At 40.8% G+C, this 27,382-nt stretch overlaps 1 protein-coding gene and 1 long non-coding RNA gene across 6 annotated transcripts; one reads left to right on the forward strand and one right to left on the reverse strand.

Annotated features, from left to right (window-relative positions):
• Positions 1–623: 623 nt before the first annotated feature.
• Positions 624–24,840, reverse strand: FAM133B (family with sequence similarity 133 member B). 5 transcript variants are annotated; one of them, XM_042857197.2, is made up of 12 exons: positions 24,680–24,838; positions 20,745–20,842; positions 13,870–13,948; positions 12,177–12,251; positions 11,963–11,995; positions 11,496–11,564; positions 9,165–9,260; positions 7,356–7,403; positions 4,549–4,644; positions 3,298–3,384; positions 2,656–2,703; positions 624–1,906 (listed from the first exon to the last, which is right to left on the reverse strand). In XM_042857197.2, exons 1-12 carry the CDS (start codon positions 24,701–24,703, stop codon positions 1,820–1,822), a joined length of 840 nt encoding a protein of 279 aa, XP_042713131.2. In that variant the 5' UTR covers positions 24,704–24,838; the 3' UTR covers positions 624–1,819. The 5 variants fall into 5 exon arrangements, with proteins under 5 accessions (XP_042713131.2, XP_042713137.2, XP_065439157.1 ...); XM_042857203.2 differs by lacking the exon at positions 24,680–24,838 and adding an exon at positions 24,143–24,174; XM_065583085.1 differs by lacking the exon at positions 24,680–24,838 and adding an exon at positions 22,310–22,474.
• On the forward strand, positions 24,826–26,209 carry LOC135981295 (uncharacterized). The gene is made up of 2 exons (XR_010598254.1): positions 24,826–25,156; positions 25,555–26,209. It is a non-coding gene; the product is annotated as an uncharacterized LOC135981295 (long non-coding RNA).
• The last annotated feature ends 1,173 nt before the right edge of the window (positions 26,210–27,382 follow it).

A 27,382-nucleotide genomic window follows, 5' to 3' on the forward strand; every position in this document is an offset into this window, starting at 1 on the left:
ATTTATTTTCAATAATGATGCAATTGTCTTCAAAACCGTCAATTTCACCTAGCTGCAGCATGGATGATTGAACAAGAACCCTTTCAATGCGTTTTAATCTAGTAGTGATAGGAAGTCAGTTTCGTAAAATAAAAATTGGATGTTTCCAAGAACTTGCTTGAAGAAGTCAATTTGACTGAAGACTCGCAAAAATATTAGTATCTTTCCTAATTCCTGTTTTTCTTTATGATCTGCAAATTTATGATTATTTAGGAAATGTGCTAAAATTCTTGAGTAGCAGAAAACTATGTTTTGCACTTCAGTACTGCACTTAAGATAGTTACTAACTATCATGCATGCAAGGGGTTGTTGAGAGGGGTTGGTCTGTTCTACAGCAGAACATTTTGGAATACCTTAAAGACAACAGCAGACCAGGCAATGGAAACAGAGTGAGAGGACGCGAGAGTGCGCACTTGTATAAAGCTGAAGTCCAAGGATTCTTTTAGTTTTTGTGTATGTTTTGTTAATTTATCAGGTTTCTTTTCTGGTTTTGTTACTGAAGTAGTTGCAGGTGCAAGTAAAAGAGCTCAATCTGTTTGTGTCAATATTCCATGGTCCTGTGGTCCAAAAATACAAAGACAAACTTTTTAGAGTATCTTTACTGAGATTCTGGCAGTAGTTTTATATAACAAGACACATCCGCATAACAGGTCTGCCACTGAACTTGCTTAGAGTAAAATCAGCTTCAATATGAAGCTGTTAGATATCAAAACCCTGCTTTTTACATGCTAAATATTTTCAGCAAGTGTGCATTTTATCACAGCAAATGAATTTACTATAAGAATAAAGTAAATACATACATGAAACTCCACACCTGGAACATAATTCATAAAAAAAATAAATCACTAGTTACAACTGAAAACCTGTACGTTATTTAAAAATGGTACAAAACATACAAAATAATTCTAAATATCTCAATGGCAATGCAAAGGAAAAAAGCTACCAGTGTTTGCCAAAAATGTTCATTTAAACTCAAAATTACTTTAAATGATATAATGCATATTAATAGCACAGTATTCAGCATCATTTCAGTTAGTGGAGGTAAAGTCTTTAATTTTTGGATGTCAAGTTATGCTGCAGTGTGTCACCGCTCTTACTTAATGAAAAAGTACATGCTAGAGGCCCAGAATTGTTTATTCAGGAAAACCTGCTGATACCAGTTCTGATCTCCCTAGGAAATATAGCTGTTGTACTGTTAAAAATAGTTAGATTTTGCAAGGATCAAAGGCACCCTAATTCAGCTAGCAAAATGGTAACACTCCCAAAAGAAAATAAAGGGCAAAATTATCATAAATACTTCTACAAAAGTAACCTTTAAAACTGTTACTATTCTATTCCCATTTCACAAATGGCATTAGTAGTCAGCAAGTATCAATACTCTTGTTATATTCCTCTTCAAGATGAATTTTTTATTTTATTTCTGCAGATTTAAAAATTGGACTATATTACTAACTTGTTAAAACACTATTTTTAGTATCTAAAAGGTTGCACTCTATTTCCTAATATTTTACATATTAGCTGGACCACCCTCTCTTATGATTTTAAACTAACACTGGCTACTGTAATTAAAAAAAAAAAATGTACCCCAGGTATTAAGCAGCAGGCAACAACAATGGACTTTTCGGGCACATTAGCACCTGGCTGGCTATTGAAAGTCTAGTAATATTTCTAAAACACTGGAAAACTCATGCAGTGTGGTAAAGTTTGCGATAATTTTCACAGTTGAAGTTTCCTTTAGTCATTGCACTTTTGTTGAAGGGACAGGCTTGATTTTTAAGTGTTATTCTGAATCTGAACTTGAACCAGCCGTCTTCTTTTTCTTCTTTTTACCATGTTTCTTGTGCTTCTTTCTCTTTTTTGTTTTATCCTTTAAAACAGTTAAATAATGTAAGTTATTTCATAAGCCAAAACCCATCTATTAAAATTCAGCTAAAGAAGTGGTGTAAGAACTTTGAAAGGGTGTTTTGTCCAAAATTATTTCAGATAAAAGATTACTAGATAAATAAATAGTATAAAACAAACAAACAAAAAGAATACTAACTTTAAAAAAATCATTCATAGTTCCATTTTGGTCTGGTAAGAGGTCTGAAATAGTCATTGTCTCTATTTTGTTTCCTAATCTTTTAAGTCACTTGAACACTTTATGAATTTTTGAGAAATCAGTTAGATAATGGGGGTTTGTAATGTCCCATATGATATACGCTGGTAATGTTCCATTTTATTAATGTGAACATAAGTAAACATATTTGACATTTACTGCATCTAGAAAATAACTGTATTTAGATAATATACAGATATCTCTAGGAATTATTTGGGGGAAGTTCTGTGACCTGTGTTATATAGGAGGTCAGACTAGATGATCACAATGGTTCCTTCTGACCTTGGAATCTATAAATACAGGGCCAAATTCTGTTCTCAGGTACACTGATGTAAAGGCCAAGGAGCTTCCAGAAGTAAATTGAGTTATTCTTGATTTACAACTGTGTACCTGAGAGTAGAATTTCCCATAAAATGTTCAACTTCGTAAAGAATGTTGTCGAGACTACAAAAGTACAAACGAATTTTTCACATAGCTAATACACTTTCTAAATATATGAGAATAGGAATGATACTTGCTGTTACTTTCTCTCTTTCTTCACTGTTTTTTTTCTTTTTCACTTGTACCTAAAAAAAATTATTAATAAGCTTTTGTGGCAGAACAATATTTCCAAACATACCTGTAAGTAAAAATTTTTAGCTTTGGCTATAAAACATGATGGCACAATATGGTACAGCATACAATGAAGAAATACACTGGGATATCTGTGCTATTTTCTGCAAATAATTCTATCCAGTATCATCTGGTTTTGGAAATAAAAAATGCTGAGTGCTTTCAAGGAAACAACGTCTGTCTACTTATACAACATATAGCATAGCAGGGAATTATTATGTAGATGCCAGTAAAATTATTAAAACTAGCTATGTGAAAAAATCCATAACTACTCCAATTTTCCCTAGCCTTCACATAGTCTGGAATTCTATATGGAAAACAGGGTGGATAAAAATGGATAATTTAAATAAAATCAATTTTTAACATTTAAATTAAATACAGGTTTATTTTAAAAAAAATAAAGTTATTTAAACTTGAAATTGAAATTCACTTCTGAAATTATGTCAATTTTGGACGTAACTTACTATAATATATCAAAATTATTTAAATAAAAAATAATAATATTAAGCAGTGCATGTTTGCTGCTGAAGTTTTAAAGAAAGACATACCACTGAACTGGAGGAAGTCACTGTCTGAGTATCTGGAACCATAGTTTGCTGAAATGCTAACTCAGCTTTTGACAGTGGAAGCCTCTTCTGTAAGTGAAAAAGAATATTTTCTTCCTTTCAGTTTATTCCACTGGTTCAGTTCAAAGAACAGTTGATTCAAAGTTAAGAAACCAACTGGGAGTTGAAAAAGCATGAAAACTTGCTTTCCTCTTCCAAGCTATGAATAAAAGCTCGGAGTGAGAGGATGAGATCTACTAGTTCTACAATCCTAAAAGACACAGTGTCCAGAAACAAATCAGTTTAATTCACTAACTACAGATATTTCCTTTGTTTAATACATCAGTTTTAAATACGAAACATGTTTTGATAAAAAGAATCCATATCAACCATCTAGTAAATACCTCATTCATCATCATTTTTGCTAACATAATAAAAAAAGTAAAAATTAAGATCTCAATAAATGTAAGGTAAGCTAGATAACTGCTTGAATAAATGTGTATCGATACAGTGTATCCTACTAAGAGGTACAAAACTTAGTATAAAGTCTAAATTAGGTGTAAATAAACATGTTGTTATGGTTAGCAACCAATGAAAATCAACCTTTAATAAAAAGTACAAAAGCAAAACAGAGCTAAAACTATTTAAATCAAGGTTTCCTGCTTACTGATTTAAATCATGATTAAAATCGGTGATTACAAGTACTTGATTTAAATCAATCCACGATGATGAAAGGATTTCAATATTAGAACAGGGACTAAACTCAGATTAACCCTCTTGATTTAAAAACAAACAAACATTGCAAATGTAATCAATGTCCAGTGATAACTAACATTAATAGAAATGAGTTGGAAATCCCCTGCCTTTGTACACACAGTAATGAAATGACAGTCCCATAAACTGTCAATATGTCAAGCATTCAATGTGATGTTAGTGAATATTATGGTATTCAGAATTGTAACTATAACAAAATAGTTCAAAATAATCATTAAGTGGTAGAGCGTTCTAACTTTAATGAATTGCAAGAGTCCTTATTAAATAGGCTAGTGCTTATACAACTTTGAGATAGGTCACATTGCTGAAATCCAATTAATCTGAATAAATTAAATTGAACAGCTTCAAGATAATACATAATTTGCCACTTAGTCTATGGATGAGTGAAGCACAGTCAAATTAGCTTACTCACTTATGCACATTTAACTTATCAAATATATTTTTTTTAAATTTGAAATCTAGGTTGTATTTCACACTGACCTCCTCTGTAGGATCTGAGTCTGATAAGGACTCAGATGATAAAGGTCCATTCCCACGATCAATTTTCTTCCTTTTCCTACTAAGACTTTTGTTGTCCTACACAAAATAAAACACATAAGTACAGCCTTTAAAATAATAGAACACTTAGACTGTGACAAAAACACTGACTTTAATGTTTCATTTAAATTATGGAATCATAGACATGTAGGATTAGAAGGGACTTCAAGAGGTTATTTAGTCCACAACCCTTCGTGTGAAGGCAGGACTAAGTATATCTAGAATACAAATATAAAATAGTCTCAATTTTATTAAAAAGAAAAATTTGAACTACTGAAGTAATTATGCATCAGCACCAAGAAACTGAATGCAGCAATCAATGCCATTGTCTAATAATTTTCAAGAGACTCTTAGCAAAAATGATTTTTTTGATACTGCTTAGCTTCATTACATAACTACTACACTTTTTTTAAGATAGGGAAAATATTGCAATACATTTTAAAATATTTAAAATAGAAATTGTATAGCATAAACAAACATTTAAAATAAAATATGTTGCACAAATTCAAATGAAATTGAGATGCAGACTAAGTAAATTTGAATATATGTATTGCAGCTCTTCTTGCTCTGCTACTGAGCTAAGAGTACAGCTCCCCCTACAGATCCAACTGGGAACAGCAGTAGCTGTTTAATACCAGCTTGTAGCTGCAATATTAAGTTTTTAAAACTTACTTAAAAAAAAAAAGAAAAGAAAAAAGAAAGCTTAGATCCTTCAGAAGTTGATAACATTGGTCATACTTGTCCAGGCCAGCTTCATACTTGCACTGGGCCAGGCAAATGGGATTTTGCAAAGCTGATATGGAACCTCCTCTTTCCACCCAGCTCTTCAAGGCTAGGAAGGGAAAAGGAAGATCATGTGCTCTCTATCCTCCATGGTGGGATCAGAGACTCAGTAGTCTTGGTTACCTCCATCTAATCAAATGAGGGGACAGAGTAGAACCCTCAGCCCTTTCTACAGGCACTGAGGAAGTGGTATTGCAAGTGAAGCAGCCAGGATGACAGGTATTGAAATAAGGGAAAATTGGAGAGAAATGTGGCAACAATCACTGTATGTGTAAACCTAAGCAGGGAGAAGAGGCGGAGGTAAGAACTGCTGCTTTGAAGATCAGCTACTGAGAGGTAACAGATTTAGTAGGGCAAGGAAAAAGTATTTCTGAATTTGGAATAGGGGGAGGACATAGAAGAGAATTGGTGCATTTGGTGTGCATGAAACAGAATTGATGAGTCAGACTGAATAGAGTTACCTGAGCAGAAAGGTAACAGAGGTGACTGAACAGGGGAGGTGAATGCGACACAGAGACCTGTTTGCAAAGGATCTCCGGTTCTTTGCAAACAGCTCTCACCTTGGACCTGACAAATCCGCTACACCAAAAACATCTTACAGGATATTTATCCATAAAGAGTAACATGGAAGGTACCTACAGAAAGCTCACAATTTGTCAAGACTCAATCACTGTGAGATGTATGTATAGATAGTATTTAAGGAATAATGTAGTTATATTGAAAGTACGCTCTATAGATTTGGTGTAGAACTTAGTCACTGGGGGCAACGTTTCTCGATGACCCACTCAAGTACGAGGGAGTTATCACCTCTCCCTAGTCAGCCAACTACGTAATGCAAGGTGCTATTATCTACCATTGCCATAATCAATGGAAAACCATCAGGGACAATGACAAACAATCAAAACCACCTAAAGGCAGACAAGAAACTACAACAAGGCAGGGGTTCACCCTTTCTGTGAACAGAAACAAAAGTCTGTTTTCAATATAACAGAGTGTAGGGAAAGGCACTCTGTAAACTCCTGGCACAGAGAGATGCTTTCATGTATGTTTGGATCCTGGTTCTTGAGAAACCAGCCAGCTCTGCAATGGACTGAACTTTGGGGGGAAATCTACTTTATTAGATAGGAAGGGTAACTACTGGTAAGTGTAGACCCAGGTTTGCTTTTTATGATTTTGTTTTCTATTGTATTGTATTGTAAGTACTTGTTTCCATCTCTCTCTCTCATTTCTCATTAAATCTTTATTATTTCTTAAATAAACCTTCTTTTGTTTTATTTTATGTTCTCACAAGTGCTGTGTGGTTTACAGGAGCAGTAGTTTATGCTAACAATGGTAAACTGGGGTACGCCTCATCTTTGGGTGCAGGGGATCCAGAAATTCTGTGAGTAGCTAGTGTTAGGGCTGGATATCAAGGGAACGATTCAAAGGGATTCGGGGATTGAAGTGCACCTGTGGTAACCTGATGATGAAAGAAGGAAAGGTATAAGCTCAGAGGAGAGTGCTGAGTGACTGGCAGTGTTAGGGAGCTGATGCCCCGCTACCTTAAGAAAGACTTCTCCTTGCTGGAGGCAGAGGCTAATAAGATGACTCTCAGTCCTCGGTATAAATTAAAAAAAACAAAACAAAAACAGAAGACCACCTGAAAGCCACTTAGACATTTGTTCTTGAATTAACCCTATCTGCTTGAACAAGTTTGCAAATTTGCCACATAACTACTAATTGTTGTACTCAGCAGCTATTGGGACCAGATTTTCATAAGAGCTCAGCAACCCGCAGTTGGCAACAATTATTTAAATAGAAGCTGAGGACCACCTTTGAAAATCTGGCCTCAAATGTGCAAGCATAAGTTCACAACTGCCATACACGCAAGCCTTGTGCCGCTATTTAAAAATGTGGTCCTTTGTCTGTATTTGTATATAATACAGTTTTGAGACAGATTTTTATTTTGCAAGTACTTAATATTTTACCTTTTCTCTTTCATGTTCTTCCTTTGATTTTTTCTTTTTTGTGCAGTCCTAAATAGAAGGTGAAAATAATTAATTTTTACATAATGGTTTCAGCACACAATGGTATGAATCACAACAGAATCTTGACCAGATATCATTCACTGTATAAAAGGACCTACTTTTCAAAGCTGTTATGGTTGTTCTGGGTTACAGAGCTAACAAATTGCTCTGAGATATTTTACCTTGCAATTCACGTGAACATTATGAAAAAACTACCATTTTGGTACAACCGCCTCTGTCCTTGCCCTGCAGCATGCAGAGACACAGCTCTTACTCTGGTAGGCCTGTGGGGAATCAAGGAATAGAATGTTGCTCAGCAGAACACGCAGACAACCTATACAGAGGTCAGCCACCATCACTCTATTCCTAAAAATCTTTTAAAAAACCACGCTATCATGGGAGAGTCCACATGCCCTGGGTGAGAAAAGAGCCCTTTGGGAGATCCTAGGGAACAGGATGAAGCCTAAGATGAAGCATACTCCCTATAGAACAGTTCATGTTCTGCTTTCCCCTGTTGAGATCCCCATGTACGGAGTGCCTCTCTGCTGTTCCTTCCCGTCTGGTGATAATACAAGACAAGTAATTTCTATTGAAAGCATAGCAAAGAGGAATATGAGCCAGCAGAAAAGGCAGAATGCAAGCAGGGCTAACAGAATGAAGAAAGTATCAGAGATGTAGAATAACTAGGAAGGAAGAAATGGTAAGGTTGTGAGTCTCTCCACCCACCTCACCTCAGCTGACGGCAGAGAGAAAGAATGGAGACTTTTGTCCTCCAATTCAGCAGCAGGTGGTGTCTAAATGTCGTGTCCCCACCCCCCATATGTGTGAGGGATGAATTTTCAAACTTACATTAACAAAAGCTTGTGTGTGTGTATATATGCATATGAGGAATGATTTAATTATTTGATATCTATGGATGAAAAACACTATATAAAGAGCTAGTTATTATTTGTATAGCACATACACTAAGCTAGGTACTTTACAGATAAATGAAGACAGGACTGAGCCCCAAAGAGTTTTCATAAATGGCTTCTTAGATTACCAGTTTTTAAGCCAAAAATATAAATTACTACCTGCTACAGTGTAAACAATTGTTGACAGATGACAGGCTCCTTACAATTTGTTTATTTTCTAGTTTACACAGGATGAAGTCCAAAATTCATACCAGAAAGTTTAATTAATTGGGTAGGCACTGCTCCAAATAGAGCAAAGAGAAGGGAAACCTCCCCATAACTGCATTTATGAAAGGCTCAATTTGTGCTGCAGAGTGTACAATTTCTGAAGGGAAAGTACTTTTCCCACAGACATCTGGTAAGGCAGTATTTTGAGCACTGATATCCTGTCAGACCTTCATTTAAAAAAATAACAACAAAAAACTACATGTGAAAACACCACATTGACAAAGAATTAAGACATTTATAGGTTTTAAATGTTAGCTTATTTTACACTAAAACAGAGCTTGTTTGGGCAGGAAATAAGGCAAAAATGTATATTTATAATTCAAAAGTTAGTGATAATAGTTTGGAATCATTGACAAGTCTGCTCTCTAAAGATCAAACTATTCCTTTTAGCCAGTGTACTGAGCTCAAATAGGGATAATACTTCTTGGAGTATGGAAGCAGAAGGCTGGAAGCATTGCTTGCTCCCATAAAGTAGCATTGTATGTTTGAAAGAGAAATAAAGAAGTGTATATGCAAAAACAAAATCAGATAATGTTTACAATATAAATAAAGGAAAACTTCCCAACACTAATACATCATTACATTTTACCTTGCTATCTGATTCAGAATCAGAAGTAGAGCTTTCAGAAGATTTCCGCAAGGAGCGATACCTCTTCTTTCTCCGTTTTTTCCCTTGTTTCTTATCCTATCCGTAAACATTTTAGAGAAAAAGTTTGTATTTGTTCACAGTGAAGCTATAACTGAATATTCAATCTGAAGAACACAGAAACCCAAGGTCCTATATGTAAGTATGCTCTCTTGATGAATACAGCACTACAGAGATGATTGGCTCTTAGAGTGGACGATATTCATAATTTTTCTGCATTTATTCAAAATTTATATTAGTGATAAATCCAAATTTTTCTAGTTTCCTTGTTTATTACTTTTTTCCACAGTATATTAGAGGGCCTGACTCTTCATCTTCAAAGTGATCTAGCCTAAAATGCAATGAAGAGATTTTTTTTTCCAAAGTAATAATCGTGTGCCTGGGTTTTACTTTTAATTTAGAGGGGAAAATATCTTTCTTTAAAGAAATGCCAATACACAATTCTATGTAAAAATCAAAGTGAATCCAGTTTATAAACCTGCCACCCAAAACTTAAATTCTTTGTTCATTCTTGAACAAAAAAACTTCAGAAACAGACTTCAAAGAGAAACAGCAGAACTACAATTCATTTGCAAATTTAATACCATTAATTTGGGCTTGAATAGGGACTGGGAGTGGCTGGCTCATTACAAAAGCAGCTTTGTCGCTCCTGGAATTGACACTTCCTCATCTATTATTGGGAATGGACTACATCCATCCTGATCGAATTGGCCCTGTCAACACTGGTTCTCCACTTGTGAGGTACTCCCTTTTCTTCATGTGTCATTATATAATGCCTGCATCTGTAACTTTTACTCCATGCATCTGAAGAAGTGAGGTGTTTTTTACCCACAAAAGCTTATGCCCAAATAAATCTGTTAGTCTTTAAGGTGCCACCGGATTCCTTGTTGTTTTTGTGGATACAGACTAACATGGCTACCCCCTGATACTTGTTTCATTAGTGTTCTTTTAATATGTTGTTATAAAATCTATTTTGGTGCACAGAAAAATCTATTTTGGTGCACAGAAAAATTATTAATTGAACAGATATATTAATGTCATGTTCATTTCTATACTTCTTTGTGCACTAGAAGTTTCTTTCCTCACTGTAAAGAAAGAGGCAAGTCTTCTATCTCCCTGTGAGAGCTCTGCAGATTTACCTTTCTTGTTCCCAACTGTATACTTCCTTTCTTCAAAGCATCACTTGAAAGCCACCTGGGGGCTTGCTTTATAACCAACCGTTTCACAATAAATCAAAGGGATTATTACTACCACTCCTTCCAGCAGGTTTGATATCTCTGTAGCACTCCTAAGGCCTTGGCTACACTGGCGCTGTACAGCGCTGCAACTTGCTGCGCTCAGGGGTGTGAAAACGCCCCCCCCCCCCCCCCCCCGAGCGCAGCGAGTACAGCGCTGTAAAGCTCCAGTGTAATCAGAGCCTGCAGCGCTGCACACTTGCTTGCAGCGCTGCAAGCTATTCCTCTCGGAGAGGTGGAGTACCTACAGTGCTGCAAGAGAGCTCTCGCAGAGCGGCTACACTCGCGCTTCACAGCGCTGCCGCAGCAGCGCTGGGAAGTCCCAAGTGTAGTCAAGGCCTTAGTCTCTGCTAGCCTTCTGAGTGAAGTGCCAATGCTAAGGGACCCAATCATGGGCTCAGAGCTCTCAACTCCTTTTGAATTCAATGAAAGCTAAGGGCCTGCAACAAATTGTTGGACCAAATGTTAGTCTGTTACACAATAGCAGAGAGCACAATTGTGAGGCCAGAAGTTAATTATTTTAACAAGTTTGTTTGAACATTGCGTATTCACTATATTATCATGTATTAATTTGGTTATAGGAAATATCAGGTCTTTAACTGTAGTTTTTAAAAGGCGAAAGAGTTATAGTTTCAGATCTCACAGATAAACCAATAACCCTTCAGGTATAATTAACAGGGTACTAACAGACAAATTATCTAACAGGGTACTGTTCCTGAGATGTATGGCCCCAGGCCTACAACGACTTACTCGTGCTTAAAGGTATGCACTGAACAGCTCCACTGAAGTAAATGGGATTGTTCATAGTGTGTAAACAGATGCATAAGTAGTTGCTAAATTGGGGCCTCTGTTAAAATGCTGACTAATCTACAATCACTATTTCCATGTTAAAACAAGAACCATACATTTCTTCTTGAATGCACCACCCTAATAATAACCTGAATAAGAGAGTAAGTGGCACCAGCAAATAATAGAATTATACACTAGCATATTTTAAAAGAAAATACAAAAATTACAATTCTGGTATGTTAGTTCTCACCTCATCATCAGAATCAGATGAACTGCTGGAAGAATCAGAGCTTGATGAAGAAGAGGAAGATGAAGACAACTTGACCAAACACAACAAAAATGAAAGCTTGTGAGATGCAGCATTTTGTCTGTTTGAGAAATAGTTAAAGGAACATCCAAATACTCTCTGCATTTGCAAATGTTATCTTAGTTCCAAGAGTCTAGCCTGCGGAGATTTTCTTAAATTAAGCTGTATGAGTGATATTTCCTCAAACAAACAAATGTATGGCATTCTAGCCAAATTCTCTATTTTTAAAGTAAGACCTTCTTATTTTTAAACCTTTTCCCCTCAAATACAAACTAAACTACCACTCTCAGATAACAGGTAACACAAGCATAGTTATTTAAACATCTATGTAAAATTCCAAATTACACTCTTATTTTGTCTTTTCAGGAACTCCAGACACGTAAAACTTAAAAACCTGAAAACTTGCTCACCCTATTTGATTTCTTCTTTTCCTTTTTCTTTTTCTAAAAAGAAAGAGACAATTTTGTTACATTGTATCATGGTCTCTCAACATGTCACAGACAAGGAAAGTAGTTCTGAATTTGCATTTTGACTTGTGTTCTTTGGTGATGGCTGTTTCAGTGTAAGAATGTCACATCAGGAAAATCCAACTCATGAATACTTTACCAGACTTAAGATATTTACCTCTTTCTTTTTGGAGGAACTCTCATTTCCACCTAATAATTTCTCCCTGTGTTTTTCTAGTTCTTTCTTCCAATTCTGAAAAACAGTGATAGTGACCATTGGCATAATTTTCAAACCCTTGGTGTTAACAAGAACCTTTGAAATATTCCGTCTGTGACAGAGCCAACAAGTATTATTTTTGCAGGTTTTAAAAAGATAATTCAACTAATCCTAAACCTAGGACATTACATATTTCGTTTTATATAAGCAGATTAATATTCATTTGAGCAAAACTTGCTAATTTTCTCCTGGATCCGCCAGTTATTTAAACAAAAATAAATATATATATATATATACAAACACCTTAATTGACTATCTGTATTAGGATATTAAACTTACAGCTGTACATACATATTTCACTATAGCAATGTGAGTAATCTGCTTTTACAAAATGAAGTACCACCAAATATGAGTGTCTCTTTATTCAAAGATGATGGGTAAGGATCTGGACAGCCTCTGATGCAAAGATTTCACATTGAGTATAGAGGTTCACACAGTATTGCTTCTGTAAATTGAATGGACTGCACCCAGCAGGGGCTCCTTGCATTCTTTCTCCAAGAACCTATACCACCAAGCTTCCTGTGTGCCACCCTTATGGAATGTTCTAGGTCTCAATGGCCAGAACCCTATAAATTAGGGAGGGAATCAGAAAACCAAAAGGGGAAAATGGGGGACACCTGGAGCCCCTGCCAGCTGGTTAGCACAGCCACAGCTTCACACACCTCTGGACTGTCTCTCATTCAGGCAACTGGTTGATAGCACCCATCACCTTCCAATAGAACAATATCCCCCTGCTCATCCTCCCAATAGACTTTAATGTGTCAAAACCCTGAATAATGCATCTCCGAGACAAATGGGTGAGTTGGAATGGAGATGTGCACAGAGCCCCTGGTGTGGGTGGGAGGATAGGAGACCCTGGTATGGTGGGAAGGTGGAATGCGGGACACAGAACTCAGGAGGCGGGGGGAAGGGGAAGAGTGCGGAACCCAATATGGGGGAATAGGGGTTAAGCAGAGCTTCTGACGTGGGAAAGAATGGGACCCTAGTAGGGTGGGAAGGTGGAAGAGTGAGCACACAGAATCCAGGATGGATAGGGGAGATTGGGGAATCTCGTGTGGCTGAATGCGGGGGTAAACAGAATGTTGGCAAGGGGGGGCAGAATGGGGGATCTGATATGAGAAGTGGTGGAATGGGGGACTACACAGAACTCCAGCAGGGGGAGATTGGGTGGGAGTTACAGGGAGTCCCTGAAATATGAGGGGATAGGAGGGTGGTACACAGGGAACACATGGAGTGGAATAGAGGGATGCAAGAAGCCCCTGGGATATGCAATAAGCTCAGCCAAAGAAGCTATGAAGTGTGCGGCCCTCTAGTGTATTACAAGAGCTCAAATTCTATTCAGGTGGCACCTTTTCAAAACTAGACCTGACCAGATATATACTGTAGAGAACAACAGGGGAAAGGAAAAGATGGTTTTTACTCTGTAACTGCTGTAATTCTAATTTAAATATTTTAATAACAAAGTTAGCTCATGAAGAATCTTACACACACACACACACACAATGGGCTTTTCATCCTGCTAATGACAGTTGAATACAAAGGATCATTCTAATTTTTCTAAATGATTCACCAACAAATTAATCAAGTCACAAACCTCATTCATCTTTTCTTCAAACTCAGCCAATGCCCTCGATCCTTTCTTTTTCTTTTCTAGTTGTTCTTTCACTTCTTCCCTTTATATAAAAAATACAAAGGTTTTACACAGATATCTATACATCTAAAAAACCTGAACAGACATTAAGATTTTTTTTTAAATTTCCACTGAAATGCACAGTCAGTAATCCAAGTTGTTTCTTCAGTTTATCTTTAGCTGAATTTCCCATGAAAGGAGAAAGAGAGTTATCTTTGGATTATGTTAAACTTTAAGATATTATGTAAATTGTAAGTCCTGCAAATAAATTCCTGTGCAGGGTCTAGTCCTTACTTTGGTGATAGGTAATGTATGCTTGAATTTGATGTATTATAAGATAAAGTGGATTGAAGACAAGATAATTTCAGTAACTCATCTTAAGAGATGGTATAATTCTTAATAAGACAATTCTGCAAGGTGGAATTCAATTCTAAAAATGTATCCAGAAAAATTTCTTTCCATGTGTGATTCTGTTAAAATTACTAAAAAAAACTGGTGAGGGCACACCCACAATTCAGGCAATATTAGCCATGACAAAAAATAGAGATGTAAAGTTTTTCTATTCTTAGGCCTGGTCTACAGTACAAAGTTAGGTTGATGTAAGTCACCTTGCATCAAATTATATCAAGTGACTAAACTCAATTTGTCTCAGGTCGATGTAACACTATTACGGCGAGGCAATAACACCATGTCCCCAAACGGCATTGAGCCATGGTTGACCTACTGAGGTCAACAAAGAATGAGTGCATGACCTATATCAACCCTAACAGACCTCCAGCAGCTGACCAACAATGCCTGGCAGTGACCACTCTAATCACAATTGTGAACTCCTCTGCCCAGGGGTCTCAGAACCTAGAAGCCACATTCCTTTCTCTTTAAAACTCCCACATATTCTTAACTGCCCACTTTGGCGAGCACACCTAGCAGCTGTCCATCGTTGTGCGCAACTGGCCAACTAACCCTGCGGGCTCCATGCACTAGAAGCACGCCTGCCTGGAGTAGACAGGAGGTATTGGATCTCCTGGGCCTTTCCGGAAAAGAGTCTGTGCAGGCTCAGCTAGACCAGTTGTGAAAAGGTGGTTATCTATACAAAGATTGCTTAGGGGACACAGGGTATGACAAGGATCAGCAGCAGTGCTGCATGAAAGCAAACGAACTGTGCTGCGCATACCACCAGGCCAGGGAGCCCAACAATTGATCAGGTGCTGAGCTGCAAACTTGCCACTTTTACAATGAACTGCATGCCATAATTGGAAGACACCCCACCAGTACCCCGCAGACCACTATGGATAACTCTGAAGAGTTCAAGACACAGACCACTGCTGTGAACAGTGAGGAGGACAACGAAGGTGAGGACATGCAGACGGGGGGTTTCAGCTATGCTGTGAGGCAGGATCTTTTTGAGACCCCACCGCAGTCTAGCCAATCCCACCAGACAAGCATGGGTTAGCCCAATGAAGGGAAAGGAACCTCAGGCAAGAGTGCATTTGCATTTTCCCTCACAATGTTCAAATGTAAAGACGGTGCGCCCCACCCAAGACCAAATTAGCAGGACACAGGCATCACACTGTCTAGAGTGGATCACAACCGTGAGTGCCAACCTCAGAGCAGACTGTCAAGAAATAGGGCACGAACCCCAAACTTAGATTTCACCAACCAAGTAACAAGTGTGAACTCTTCAGGCACTATAACAGTCATAATAGGAAGCCACAGACAGTCCCCTTAGTTACTCTGATCTATCTTACCACCCAGACAAGCCTGCCTCTGTCATAAATGGTTCTTTAAATCAACAATCACTATAATATTCAGGTTACTTACAGTCCCAAAGGACCAGTCATTTACCCCCAGGTCAACTGTACTGAGATCTCAAACCAAAGACAATGATTTTAGCCTATCCTGTAACAAACTAAAGGTTTATAAACTAGGAAAAAGAAATGAGAGCGTTATTTACAAGGTTAAAGTAGGTAAACGTACACACACTAATGAGGTACAATCTTAAGTTCAAAAGGTAATGGAAGCTTCTATAATAAGCAAACTTTTATGTCTTTTACGGCTAACTCAAGCCAAGCAGCTTGGGGACCTCCAGCTTATGTTTAGGAATCTTTGCCCCTCAGAATCCAGACAGCATAAAGATACCAATATCTCCTTAACATGCATTTTTTATTCCCTTCTCCCAGCATTCAGGCTGTGATGGAACAGGGGTTGTGCACATACCCGCTTCAGAGGTGTGGGAGAAGCGATCAACAAAGTCTTTTGTCCACAATGGCTTGTCTGATGTCTGTAGAGCTTCTTTTTGGGGGGAAGAAGATAACACCTCTTGTGATAAACTACCATTTCACACTTGGTAATGCGTCTCCCCTGCCTGTGGGGAATTTACAGTCTTTGGCTATGTCTACACTACTCAGCTTTTAGCAACATGGCTGTGTCACTACAGCTGTGCCGCTAAAAGTCATACAGTGTAGCTGCTGTTTATCAGCTCTCCTGCCGACAATAAACTTCCACCCCCAACAAGTGGCATTTCCATTGTCGGCAGGAGCACTCTGTTCACACTAGTGCTTGTCGTAGCAAAACTTTTGTCTTTCAGGGTTTTTTTTTTTTTTTTAAAACACCTCTGAAAGACAAAAGTTTTGTCGTTCAATTGCCAGTGTAGACATAGCATTAGCAAACATTTTTATAGCTACAGAGCAAACATTTAAACATTACTTTATAACATGGCATGTTATAAGTAGGATTAATACATGCAGCATCCTACAAGCATTCCATAAAGTCTAAACACATTCTTATAACTCTAATATCTATTTTAACAATACTAACACACAGGTGAGCCAGACTGGTTTCCTGCTATGTATCTGTCTATGTTGAGTGAGGCCTAGGGGCCTTGGCATGAGCTGGCACCTGGTCTGCTGGCATCACAACAGGTATCGACTTTTCATTGTTTTACTTGTTTGAGATGAGGCAATGGTACAACAAACAGAGGTAGAGTTGTCATCTGCATTTCATTCCCCTGTAGGGCTGGCAAGGAGCAGGCATGCGGACCAGTTTGTTTACGTACATAGGGATGTCTCTTGTAACCTCTTGAGAGATCTCATAGAGGCACACTGCAATCCTCTCCTGAAGGTGTCTAGAGATAGCAGCCTTATTTCTTCCTCCGTGGTAGGAGACTACCATGCCACTCTATTATGACTTTGGCAGGCACCATTGCACTAAACAGCCTATTGTTCATAGGAGATATCAGCTAAAGTCACCACTGCCTGTGGAAAATAGTGCCTGGTACTCGTACACATGGAAATAGGGCCCGAAATTTTATTGTTTCATGCAACCAGTGGGCCATACTCCCCATGGCTGGGGCTGCAGGGCGGTGCTGTGCAGACACTCCAAAACTGAACTTTTAATAAGCTAGTCTTATTTAAAACTTTTATAGGAATAAGGGAAGGGAGTTTTGAAACTTATTTTTTGCTTTCTGTTGTGACCGTAAATCCAACGATACATCAATCTGTTTTATCTGTAGCTGCTACCTCTATGGTGTTGAGTGGTCCCCTGCGGAATGCCTGACCATGATGAGGAGGATAAAAAGTGGACTAGAGAGGATATGTTCAGTGAGATCCTGCACGCCAGTGTTGCATTGGATTGTAAACAGAGGGCCTGGAGGGTAAATATTTCAGAAAGTATGGAGAAGGGCTCAGGTGTCCCCGCAGGAAAAGGAGAGGGAGATGCACTCAGGCAGCAAACACAAATGCTGAAGACTCTTGTTGACCTACAGGTCCAACAGTCACATACTCACGTCTCTTTGCAGTCGATGAAGAACACCAATTTAGCAACTTGCTACAGACGCCAACATTCCATGTGGCATCACGGGCTGCATCCCTACCACTCCATGCCAGGGGACAACCACAGCCTCACATGCACTGACATGGGAGAGTCACAGATGATGTATGTGAAGCGAAAGTGGACTGAAATGGACAGGAATGTTTTCTATCTTTCTAATTTTAAAGTTGGATTCCGTTAATTTATTTTAGACATTTTTATTGTATTTTTTTAATTACACTTTTTTTTGCACTGTTTTAGGTATGCAATAACTTTCTATTTTTTGGAAATGAATTTATCTTTATTACTTCACAACATATAGTGCAGAATGCCTAGCTCTACTCAAAGTACCAACTACGTGTAACTCTACAGCAGGGGTCGGCAACCTTTCAGAAGTGGTGTGACGAGTCTTCATTTATTCACTCTAATTTAAGGTTTCGCGTGCCAGTAATACACGTTAAAATGCCCCCATGTGGCCCCCGGCTCCCCCCTCACCTAGGGTTACCATATTTCAACAATCAAAAGTGAGGACCGGGGGGCGGGCGGGCAGGGGGGAGGGATGCATGCGGGCGGTGGTCCCCATGCACCCCCCGGCTCCCCTCTCACCGAGCCGCCGCCCCCCCCACACTTCCGGGAGCCGCAGAACCCGAGCACAGTGAGGGGGAAGCTGGGGGGTGCGCCTGCCGCCGGTCTGGGGCCCCGCTCAGCCTCCTGCCGGCCTGGAGTTCCGTTCACTCAGCCGGCAGCGGGCTGAGCGGGGCCAGCGGCCGGGACCCTGGCTCGCAGCTGCGTGCCTGGCAAAATCGGCTTGCGTGCCGCCTTTGGCACACGTGCCGTAGGTTGCCGACCCCTGCTCTGCAGGATGACAGAACTCACAGGTTCAGTGAAAAACAGTGTAATAAATTATAAATGTACAGCAAGCACCACATCATTCATAAGTTCATTAAAAGACAGCGCAATATTCATAAATGTACACTAGGCACTAACAATTCTTAACAGCAACTAAAACTTCAGGGTGAGGAAGAGCACAGCCCACACTACCACATCAAAGTTCTTTTTCAAGGGCTCCCTCAGCTGCATAGCTCCAGGCTGAGCTCATAGTTCTTGTGTCTGTCTGTTCAAACTCAGTACACAGACACTCCACCTGCTCCCTTCCATCCCAACAGCAACTTTTCCCCCTTTGCTTCACAGATATTATGCAGCATACAACAGACAGTTGTAACCACTGGGAATTTTTCTCACTGAGATCCAATCTCATAAGTAAATACTGGATGCTGGCAATCTAACAAAAGCACATTCAACTGTCATTCTGCACCTGCTGAGCTGGTAGCTGAATCTTTCCTGAGTGCTGTAAAGGTGGACAGCATATGGCTTCATGAGCCAAGGAAGCCAGGGGTAGGCAGGGTCCCCCAGAATCACTACTGGCATTTCAACAATGCCAATGATAATCTGCTGGTTGGGAAAGAAAGTCCCTGCTTGCAGCTTTCTGCAGTCCTGTGTTCTTAAAGTTGCGAGCATCATGGAGCTTCCACTCTGATATTGCTAAAGCCTCCTTGGTGATCCATCTACACTTGCATAATCAAAGAAAGGTATCCCTTTCTACTGATGCTCTCTGTAGCAACATGGGCCTATGCCAAAACAGGGAAACGGGTGCCCTCTATGGCCCCACTGCTGTTCAGGACCCATTTCTGAAAATCTATCCACTATGTCCTGCATGCTACCAGAGTCAGAGTCCTGCACAGCAAAAGACGATTAATGGCCCTATACACTTGCATAACAACAGCTGCCACTATGGATTTTACAATTCCAAAATGATTTCCCACTGACTGGTAACAATCTGGTGTTGCAAGCTTTCACACTGCAATTGCTACTCACATCTCAACTGTCAATGCAGCTCTCATTCTGGTGCCTATTCCCTGGGGGGATGGGGCAAGCTTGGCACACAGATCCAGGAATGTGGCCTTTTGCATTCAAGAGCTCTGCAGCCACTGCTCGTCATCCCAAAACTACATTTCAATGTGATCCCACCAGTCAGTGCTTGTTTCTCCAGCCCAGAAGCAGTGATCCACTGTCCCTAGCTGCTCCGTGAATGCCACCAATTAGCCCTGAATTGATTTTCACTATGTTTCTCATCAATCTATCCTCAAAGAAATCATCACATTGCAGACCCACAGGAAGAACTGCAAATAGTAGAGGACTGTAAGTCCGGTGTTCGCAACTTTCATGACAATAGTGCAGAACTCTGCGGGCTCCATGCATGTGTGACACTTGGTGGACAGTGAAAAGTGCTGTGCAGGTTTGTGTGATTTTAAAAAAAAAAAGTTGTAAACTCCGGCAGGGGAGGGCGGCCAGAGCGCCGGGGGGAGGGCGGCGAGCCCGTTGCGGCTCCGCTCTCCCCGGCAGCCAGAGCGCCAGGGGGAGGGCGGCGAGCCCCGGCCGTGGCCCCGCTCTCCCCGGCGGCCAGAGCGCCAGGGGGAGGGCGGTGAGCCCCGGCCGTGGCCCCGCTCTCCCCGGCGGCCGGAGACGGAGCACCGCGCTGCCCCCCTCCAGGTGCCGCCCCAAGCACAAGCTTGGTGGGCTGGTGCCTGGAGCCGGCCCTGTTTACAGATGTTACACCACACTGCATCAACACAAGCAGGAGTAGTGAGTATTTGCAACGCTGATGCAAGCAGCCAAGTATGCATGTACACATGCAATATACTAACTCGGGTGACTTTCCACCAATGTATCTTGAGTTAAACAAAATTTGTAGTGTAGACATGGCCTGAGAAATTGTTGCTAAAAATGCCTACGGATCAATTTAATATATTCCTTTTCAGAAATGGTTGCTGAAATACCATCATCTTACACTGTAACAATTTAAAAAAAAATATTAAATTAGGACAGATATTTAGAAAAAATGCTTTGGCCAGATACTAGGAATCCCTTTATAAAATATCACGGTTTATGTTGGGAAGGAGGGCACTTAACAAGATAGTATCTTTCATCAAATAAGTGGTTTTGCAAAAGGAGCAATCAGATATTTCCACACTTACCATGTAGGCCTTGGTCTATTCAGGTAGTCCTGTATTGTTGGCCCTGCAGATTGGGAAGGACCTCGTGATCTGGCCATGGCTATAGGATTCATATAAGCCTTAGAGATGACAAAGCAAAGTGAGAAGTAAATTGAATTACTTTGCTGCAGAAACAAAAATCCACACATACAATTTTCCTTACCTATTGAAAACAATTCTGACTATGTTTCTTATAGATGGAAGGCATTTAGCCAGAGAAGATGATGATTCAAGCTGACAGGCAGACTCAACACGTTTCCAATTTAGAATTACATAATCTACTTAGCCACAAAAGGAACAAGGGCCTATCCAGTGGCCTAGTGATACTCAGCACTTCTTTTGTAAAGATTTGAGATTTCTGGATACGATGCTCTATTACAGTGCCATATATCCCTAGTCTCTTACTCTCTGGCACAGCAAAGGTAGTACATTCAGGCCTTAGACTCACTTTGGCCAAAAAAAACCTGATGGTGGCACACAACCAAGACTGTACAAATTAGCGATAATATTACCACATAATAAAACTACTACATATGGGATTTGTTTTAAACTAAAAACCCTAATATATGTAAATAAACAAAACTTTGGTGAATTTAGCAGCATTTAAGTACTAAATCATATGTTTTAATCCCTAAAATATTCAAGTTAACAATAGATCAGTTATAATGGCTTTATTAATCAAGCTTTGTCATCTGTTCCTCCTTTTCAAGTCTGTGTATTCTCTTTTTATGCACTTCAAAATGTGGTAAATTTTATAAATCCAAATATTTAAAAAATCCCCAGTTTACCTAAGCAAGGAAGTGATTCCCTAACAATTTTTAAAAATTTTGGTTCACGAATATACTAGAATCATATGGCCACACTAAGGCTTGTGTGCATGTATCTTCCTTTCTCTAGACAGATCTGTGTATACAAACAGATATCATGTAAGCTATGTTAAAAAAAACATTAAGTTTGAAAAGTCAAGAGCACTCAGAAGTTAAAAAATGCCAGAATTAATGTTGTCTGTGAAACCCTAATTCAGTTAACTTAGGTGTACATTATGATACAGCCAGTAATTACATGAGCACATATTATTTCTTCCATAGGACACCTGCTTCATTCAGTGCACATGATGGACCGTGTTCATTTAGTGAGAGGCTATTCAAGGTTTTGTTTTCTCCTTATGTTCTGAAGATAGAATTATCAATTTCCTCATGGGCTTTTCCATGGCACTCATGACTATAGTATGCAACGGCTTTACAAAAATTAATTTATTTTCACAACACTCCTGTGAGATAAGGGGATATTATTATCCCCATTTTACAGATGGGGAATTGAGGCAGAGAAAGATTAAGGTCAAAAGTATCCATCCACTAATTTTGGGTGCCCAATTTGAGACACCTAGGACCTGATTTTTCAGAGTATTTTGAACATATAAAGTGCTATATAATTCTAAACACAGCTCCTATTGACTTCAGTAACAGTTGTGAGTGCTCACACTTCAACAGATCACACCACATGTCTCAGTCAGACACCCAGAAACTAAGAACAGAGTTAGTGGCTACCTGTGAAAAGTTCGGTTTAAGTGGCTTGCCTAGCATCACATATGATCTTTGTGGCAAATGCAGGGATTGAAGCCATTCTTTCTCTTCCTCTAATCATCTGCCTCAACAGCTGTACATCTTCAAATTCGACAACAACCAAGCAGGGGTCCTACAGATAACAGGCCCTTTCACTATATAACCCTATTCATTCCCAGAGCAGGTCCATCTATGCACTCAATGAGGCAGGGGTCCTGTGGAAAAAATAGTATGTGATCATGTGATGAAAGACTGTATTGTAATACATATGCAGAAAGTGGCCAAATTAAGGTTGTGTAGGGAATTTCCTAACTTTTGGGTACTTGAGTTTGCAAACTCAATAATGATTTAAGAGTCTAATTTCCCAGATTTTTTTTTTTAAAAGAGCAAACAAACAAAAAACCATAGACATTCTATATCATTTGGCTTTCTGCCCTGGACCCCAGTGAGTCAAATGCCATCCCTGCTTGGCAGATTCCTTGAAAGCTGCTCGTGACTCCCCAGGGGCCACAGACCTCCTGGTTGAGAGCCATTACTCTAGTGGGCACAGAGTCTTCTGTACTTTTTCCCCCAAGCATGATGCCTTCTGCCCCTTTCCCTCCAACCTGTCCTTGTGCCAATATGAACTAGGGTGGCGATTTCTGTTATTTCATTTCTACTGTACCAGTGGCATGCATGGTGCTTTATGCAAAAAAGAGAAAGCCCTTGCCTTAGGCCTTGTCTACAGTAGAAAGGTTTGTCAATATAGCTATACCAGCAAATACTCCTACTGTGGATGTAGTTTACACTGGCAAAACAGTTCTTTTCTGTTACAGCTTATACTAGATTTTTTTTTTACTCAAGGAACTATATCAGCAAAAGCACACAACAAAAGCCAATAAAACTGCATTTGCACCAGGGCTTTTGCCAGCATAAAAATGTGGTAGGAAAATCACATTCCTAACTGACATTAGTGGCAAAAGTTTTGTAAACCTGGCCTTACAGTCCAAGGCCTGAATACTATCAATTTCTCTTTGCATGGAGACCACTATGCTCACAGGGAGCCCACTAAAGTCACTGAAAGGATTTGTCTGCTGGGAACAGCTTGCAGGATCACAGCCTAAATTTGAAATACAGGCAAAGAAGGGGGAAAGGCTGAAACAAACTAATGTGATTTGGTTTATTTTTATCACACAACTTGTTAGTTGCAAAATTTTCATTTTAATAAGCTTAAATTAAATATGAACATGTGGCCAAGCATAAAAGTATCTGTAGATGGTTAGTGGTGGATGGCTAGTTGAAAAGAGAAAGTTTTAAGGAAGGACCTAAAGGACAGGAAGGTTGACAACCTAAAATTAAAGTCTGATCCTACAATCAGATTGATCACATGTGAGGAAGTCAACCCTTGTTTTGGGGAACAACCTACTGAAGTCAACAGAGCCTCTGTGTAGAGACAAGGAACTGTGCAGAGAGAAGGACCCATATGTATCCAATACTTTAGGCCAGAGGCCTTGTTTTTTGTTGTTGTTCCATAAATCAGCTTAGCTCACCCAATAATAAAATAATATTGGTAGGAAAATGTCTTTGCAAGGAACTGGCCAGCACCCTAACTTTTTTCATGACAGAACACGAAACAGATATCAGACAGAAACTACATATAGTCATTAGTGATTTGTGCTAGATTTGACTGGGAGATGAAAGGTTCTATCATATATGACACAAGTAAATTCCTTGGGTTCTCTGGCTGCCCAGTTTTGCAAGAATACATGATGCACATTATAGGTCTTTTACTCTGCTGGGAAACATGCCAGCCCATGTGAATGGTACCAAATGCCTTACCCAAGAATCCCATACTGCTGATAGATGTTTTTAGCAGGACAATTATATTGCAATTAACACCATCATCATAGGTTCCAGTTTACATAGAGAGAGTCAAGGCTTTCATGCTGACAGGAACTGCCATTGTGATATATGACGACACTGATATTGTGCTGATATTGGGGGCTGCCCCCCATCTTGGGATCCCCGGACAGTAATTTTATAAATATGCTTTAGACCGTTCAGCAACACGAGCCCCTCCTGGTCTAACCCTTGTGCAGACCTACGGAGGCGCCCGGGGGGAGAGGGGGGTGCCCCTGCACAGTCCCACGCCCGGGGATACGGGGAGTGGGATGGGGCGCCTGGAGCGGACCAGAGCAGGACTCACCGAGGCCCCCTCCCGCGGCTGAGGCGCTGCTGGCCGGGCCGGGCCGAGCGCTACACTCCGGTCTCGCCAGGCCGGGCCAGGCCCGGGCTGAGGCGCGGGACGCAGCAGCGCTTCCCCGGGCGGCCTCCCCTCGGCCCTCCCAGGCCGAGCCCGCGCCCCGCGTCACTCACCACCCGGTTATCCCGCTTCCCCATGGCGCCGCCGCACGGACGCCTCGGCTCCGCCGCGCGCTCCCGGCCGGGAACTCGAGAGCAGGAGGCAGCGAGGCCCAGCTCGGTTCCTCTTCCCACAGCCCAAGCGGCGGGCGCACGGCGCCACCTGCAGGGCGCGCAGCGCTAGCGCCCCGCCATCCGCGCCCGGCCCCAGTCAGCTGGGCTCCGCCCTGCGGCTGGGCCTGGCGCCCATGCCCAGGGGCGTTACGAGCCCCGAGCCCCCAGCCGGCCCGTTGTTAGGGGCACAATGCTGCGGGTCCCCCCCTGCCTTTCGAGTCGGCCAGGACCCTTGTCCGACGAGCGGGCGGCACGCTGAGGGAAAAGCCACCGAGGCCGAGAAGGCCATTGCAGAGCAGTTGACCCCCGCCCCTGCTGCAGTTCAGGCCACAGCTAGGATTGGGACAGGAGTTAATCCACCCACCCCTGCCAGCCCAGGTAATGAAGGGGAAGTACTGCCAGGGAGTGAGGGGCCAAAAGAGGACGTGCAGGCACAAAGTGATCATTTAAATTCAGGGAAGAGCAACAAGTTGGGGCCTGGAGAGTATATATCCAGTTCAGAAAGAAGCTAAGGCCTTGGCTACCCTTGCGCATTATAGGGCAATAAAGCCACCTAGGATTTACCTTAGCCTACTACTATGTGTTAAAATATAAACTGCCTTGTCTTCACTGTGATTTTACCATGGGTATTAGATAACCCGTGATAAGAACACTCTCTCCCCTCCCCCCACCCCCGCCATTCCCCTCCCAATGAAGAGAAGGCCTAAGAGGCAGAAAACTGAGATTAGGAAAAAATGGTCAATTTTTAACATAATGTTCCCAAATTTCCTTACTAGGATTGGTGGTGTTGAACATGCTTATCAGTAGCTGAGAAAGGAAGTGAAGAGTTTCAGAAGTGAAGAGTGAGATAGCAACACTGTAGAAATTACAAAATTATTACATTTTGACAAGACGAGAGAAGATTGTGAAGAACTTCAGCGAGCTCTAATAAAGGCAGGTGAATACACACCACAATGGCAAATGAAATTCATTATTGAGAAATGCAAGGTGCTGTGCACTGGAAGGAAAAAATTTAACTACTTCTACACATTGTTGTGTTCTAAATTAACCATCGTCATTTTAGAAAAAGACTTGGACACCATTCTGGGTGTCTCAAAACCTCTGCTCAACGTACAGCAGAGTGTTAAAAAACCAAAACCAAACAATATTAGGATATATAGAGAATGGGATGGAGAATAATACAGAAAATATGTCTTTATATGGAAAAATTATATGCCCTTACCTGGAATACTTTGTACAGATCTGGTCACTCTCTCTCAGTGATTCTCAAACTTTTTTTTTCCACGGACCACTTGAAAATTGCTGAGGGTCTCGGTGGACCACTTAATGATCTTTCCAAATGTTGTTTGTACCCTTAGCTAACTATTGTAAAAAACTGCAATAATAAATAAAGTTTTTTGTTCTACAAATAAAAGCATACAACTCATATTTTAATATCAGTAGTCTTACCTTCCTAATGCGATGGATGTGCCCTCCCTCCCCGGCTGGGAGGGAGGAGGGTCTCCTTCGCTCGGCAGCTCCCGAGCTGGAGCTGGGAAGGAGGCGGGTCTCTCCCTCTCTCCCCCACTGTGGCAGCTCCCAAGCTGGGGCTGGGAAGGAGGCGGGTCTCTCCCTCTCTCCCCCACTGTGGCAGCTCCCAAGCTGGGGCTGGGAAGGAAGGGGGTCTCTTCCCCACCACAGCAGCCACAGAGCTGAGGCTGGGAAGGATGGCTGTCTCTTCCTGACAGCTGCAGTCCTGCAGCTGGGGAAAGTCGCCTTTCTCTGGCCACTGCAGCCCTGCATGTCCCAAATTCCCCCCTTTTCTCATCCCACTCCCACCTACCACCTATTCCCCCCAAGGCCACCACCTCACCTTACGTGTGCGTCTTCTCCAGGGTCCAGGCACCTAATTAGTGGAGCCACGCCTGCGCGGCTCCACTGATTAGGTGTGTGGCCGCCCAGGTGCACAGCTTAGAGGGAACTATCCGTGAACCACCTTAATGGAGCTCGCGGACCACAGTTTGAGAACCTCTGCTCTATATTAATCAGGTTATAACAGAAATTAAGGGCACTCAGCAATGGATGATGAAAATGATTACAGGAAAGACTTCCATGAAAAGAGATGGAAAAATTTGGATTGTTTAAGAGAAGAGAGAAAAAAAGATGGGATATGATGGAAGGATGTAAAATAATGAACAGCATAGAGAAACCCTCATGCTGCAGGGCATAAGTAAGCCCCTAACTGATGAGGGTTAGGAAGAAACTTCCTCTATAAAAATGTTATTCCATAATTGTCCATGATGGGGTTTCTTGAACCTTCTTTTGCAGCATCTGGTACTGGCCAATGTAAGAGATAGGACCACAAGACAGACCACTAGTCTGATCCAGTAGGGCAATTCTGATATTCCTACATTCTACCTACCAAAAATTTCCCCTTCAGTTTCACTTGGCTACACTATTCTTACTTAATTCTTGCCCTAAATTGTTATGTAATTTTGCTGTTCTGCTAAAAGAGCTACTGTGTGCCACTCCACAAATGGCTGCGTTTCAATAGGATGCAAAATTATTCCTGCGTAAAAGGCTGTGATATGGCTTTACCTTGGATGTTTTGTGTGAGGATCAGGT

This window comes from Chrysemys picta, chromosome 2 (genome assembly GCF_011386835.1).
Source record: "Chrysemys picta bellii isolate R12L10 chromosome 2, ASM1138683v2, whole genome shotgun sequence".
In the NCBI taxonomy this organism is placed as follows: domain Eukaryota; kingdom Metazoa; phylum Chordata; order Testudines; family Emydidae; genus Chrysemys; species Chrysemys picta.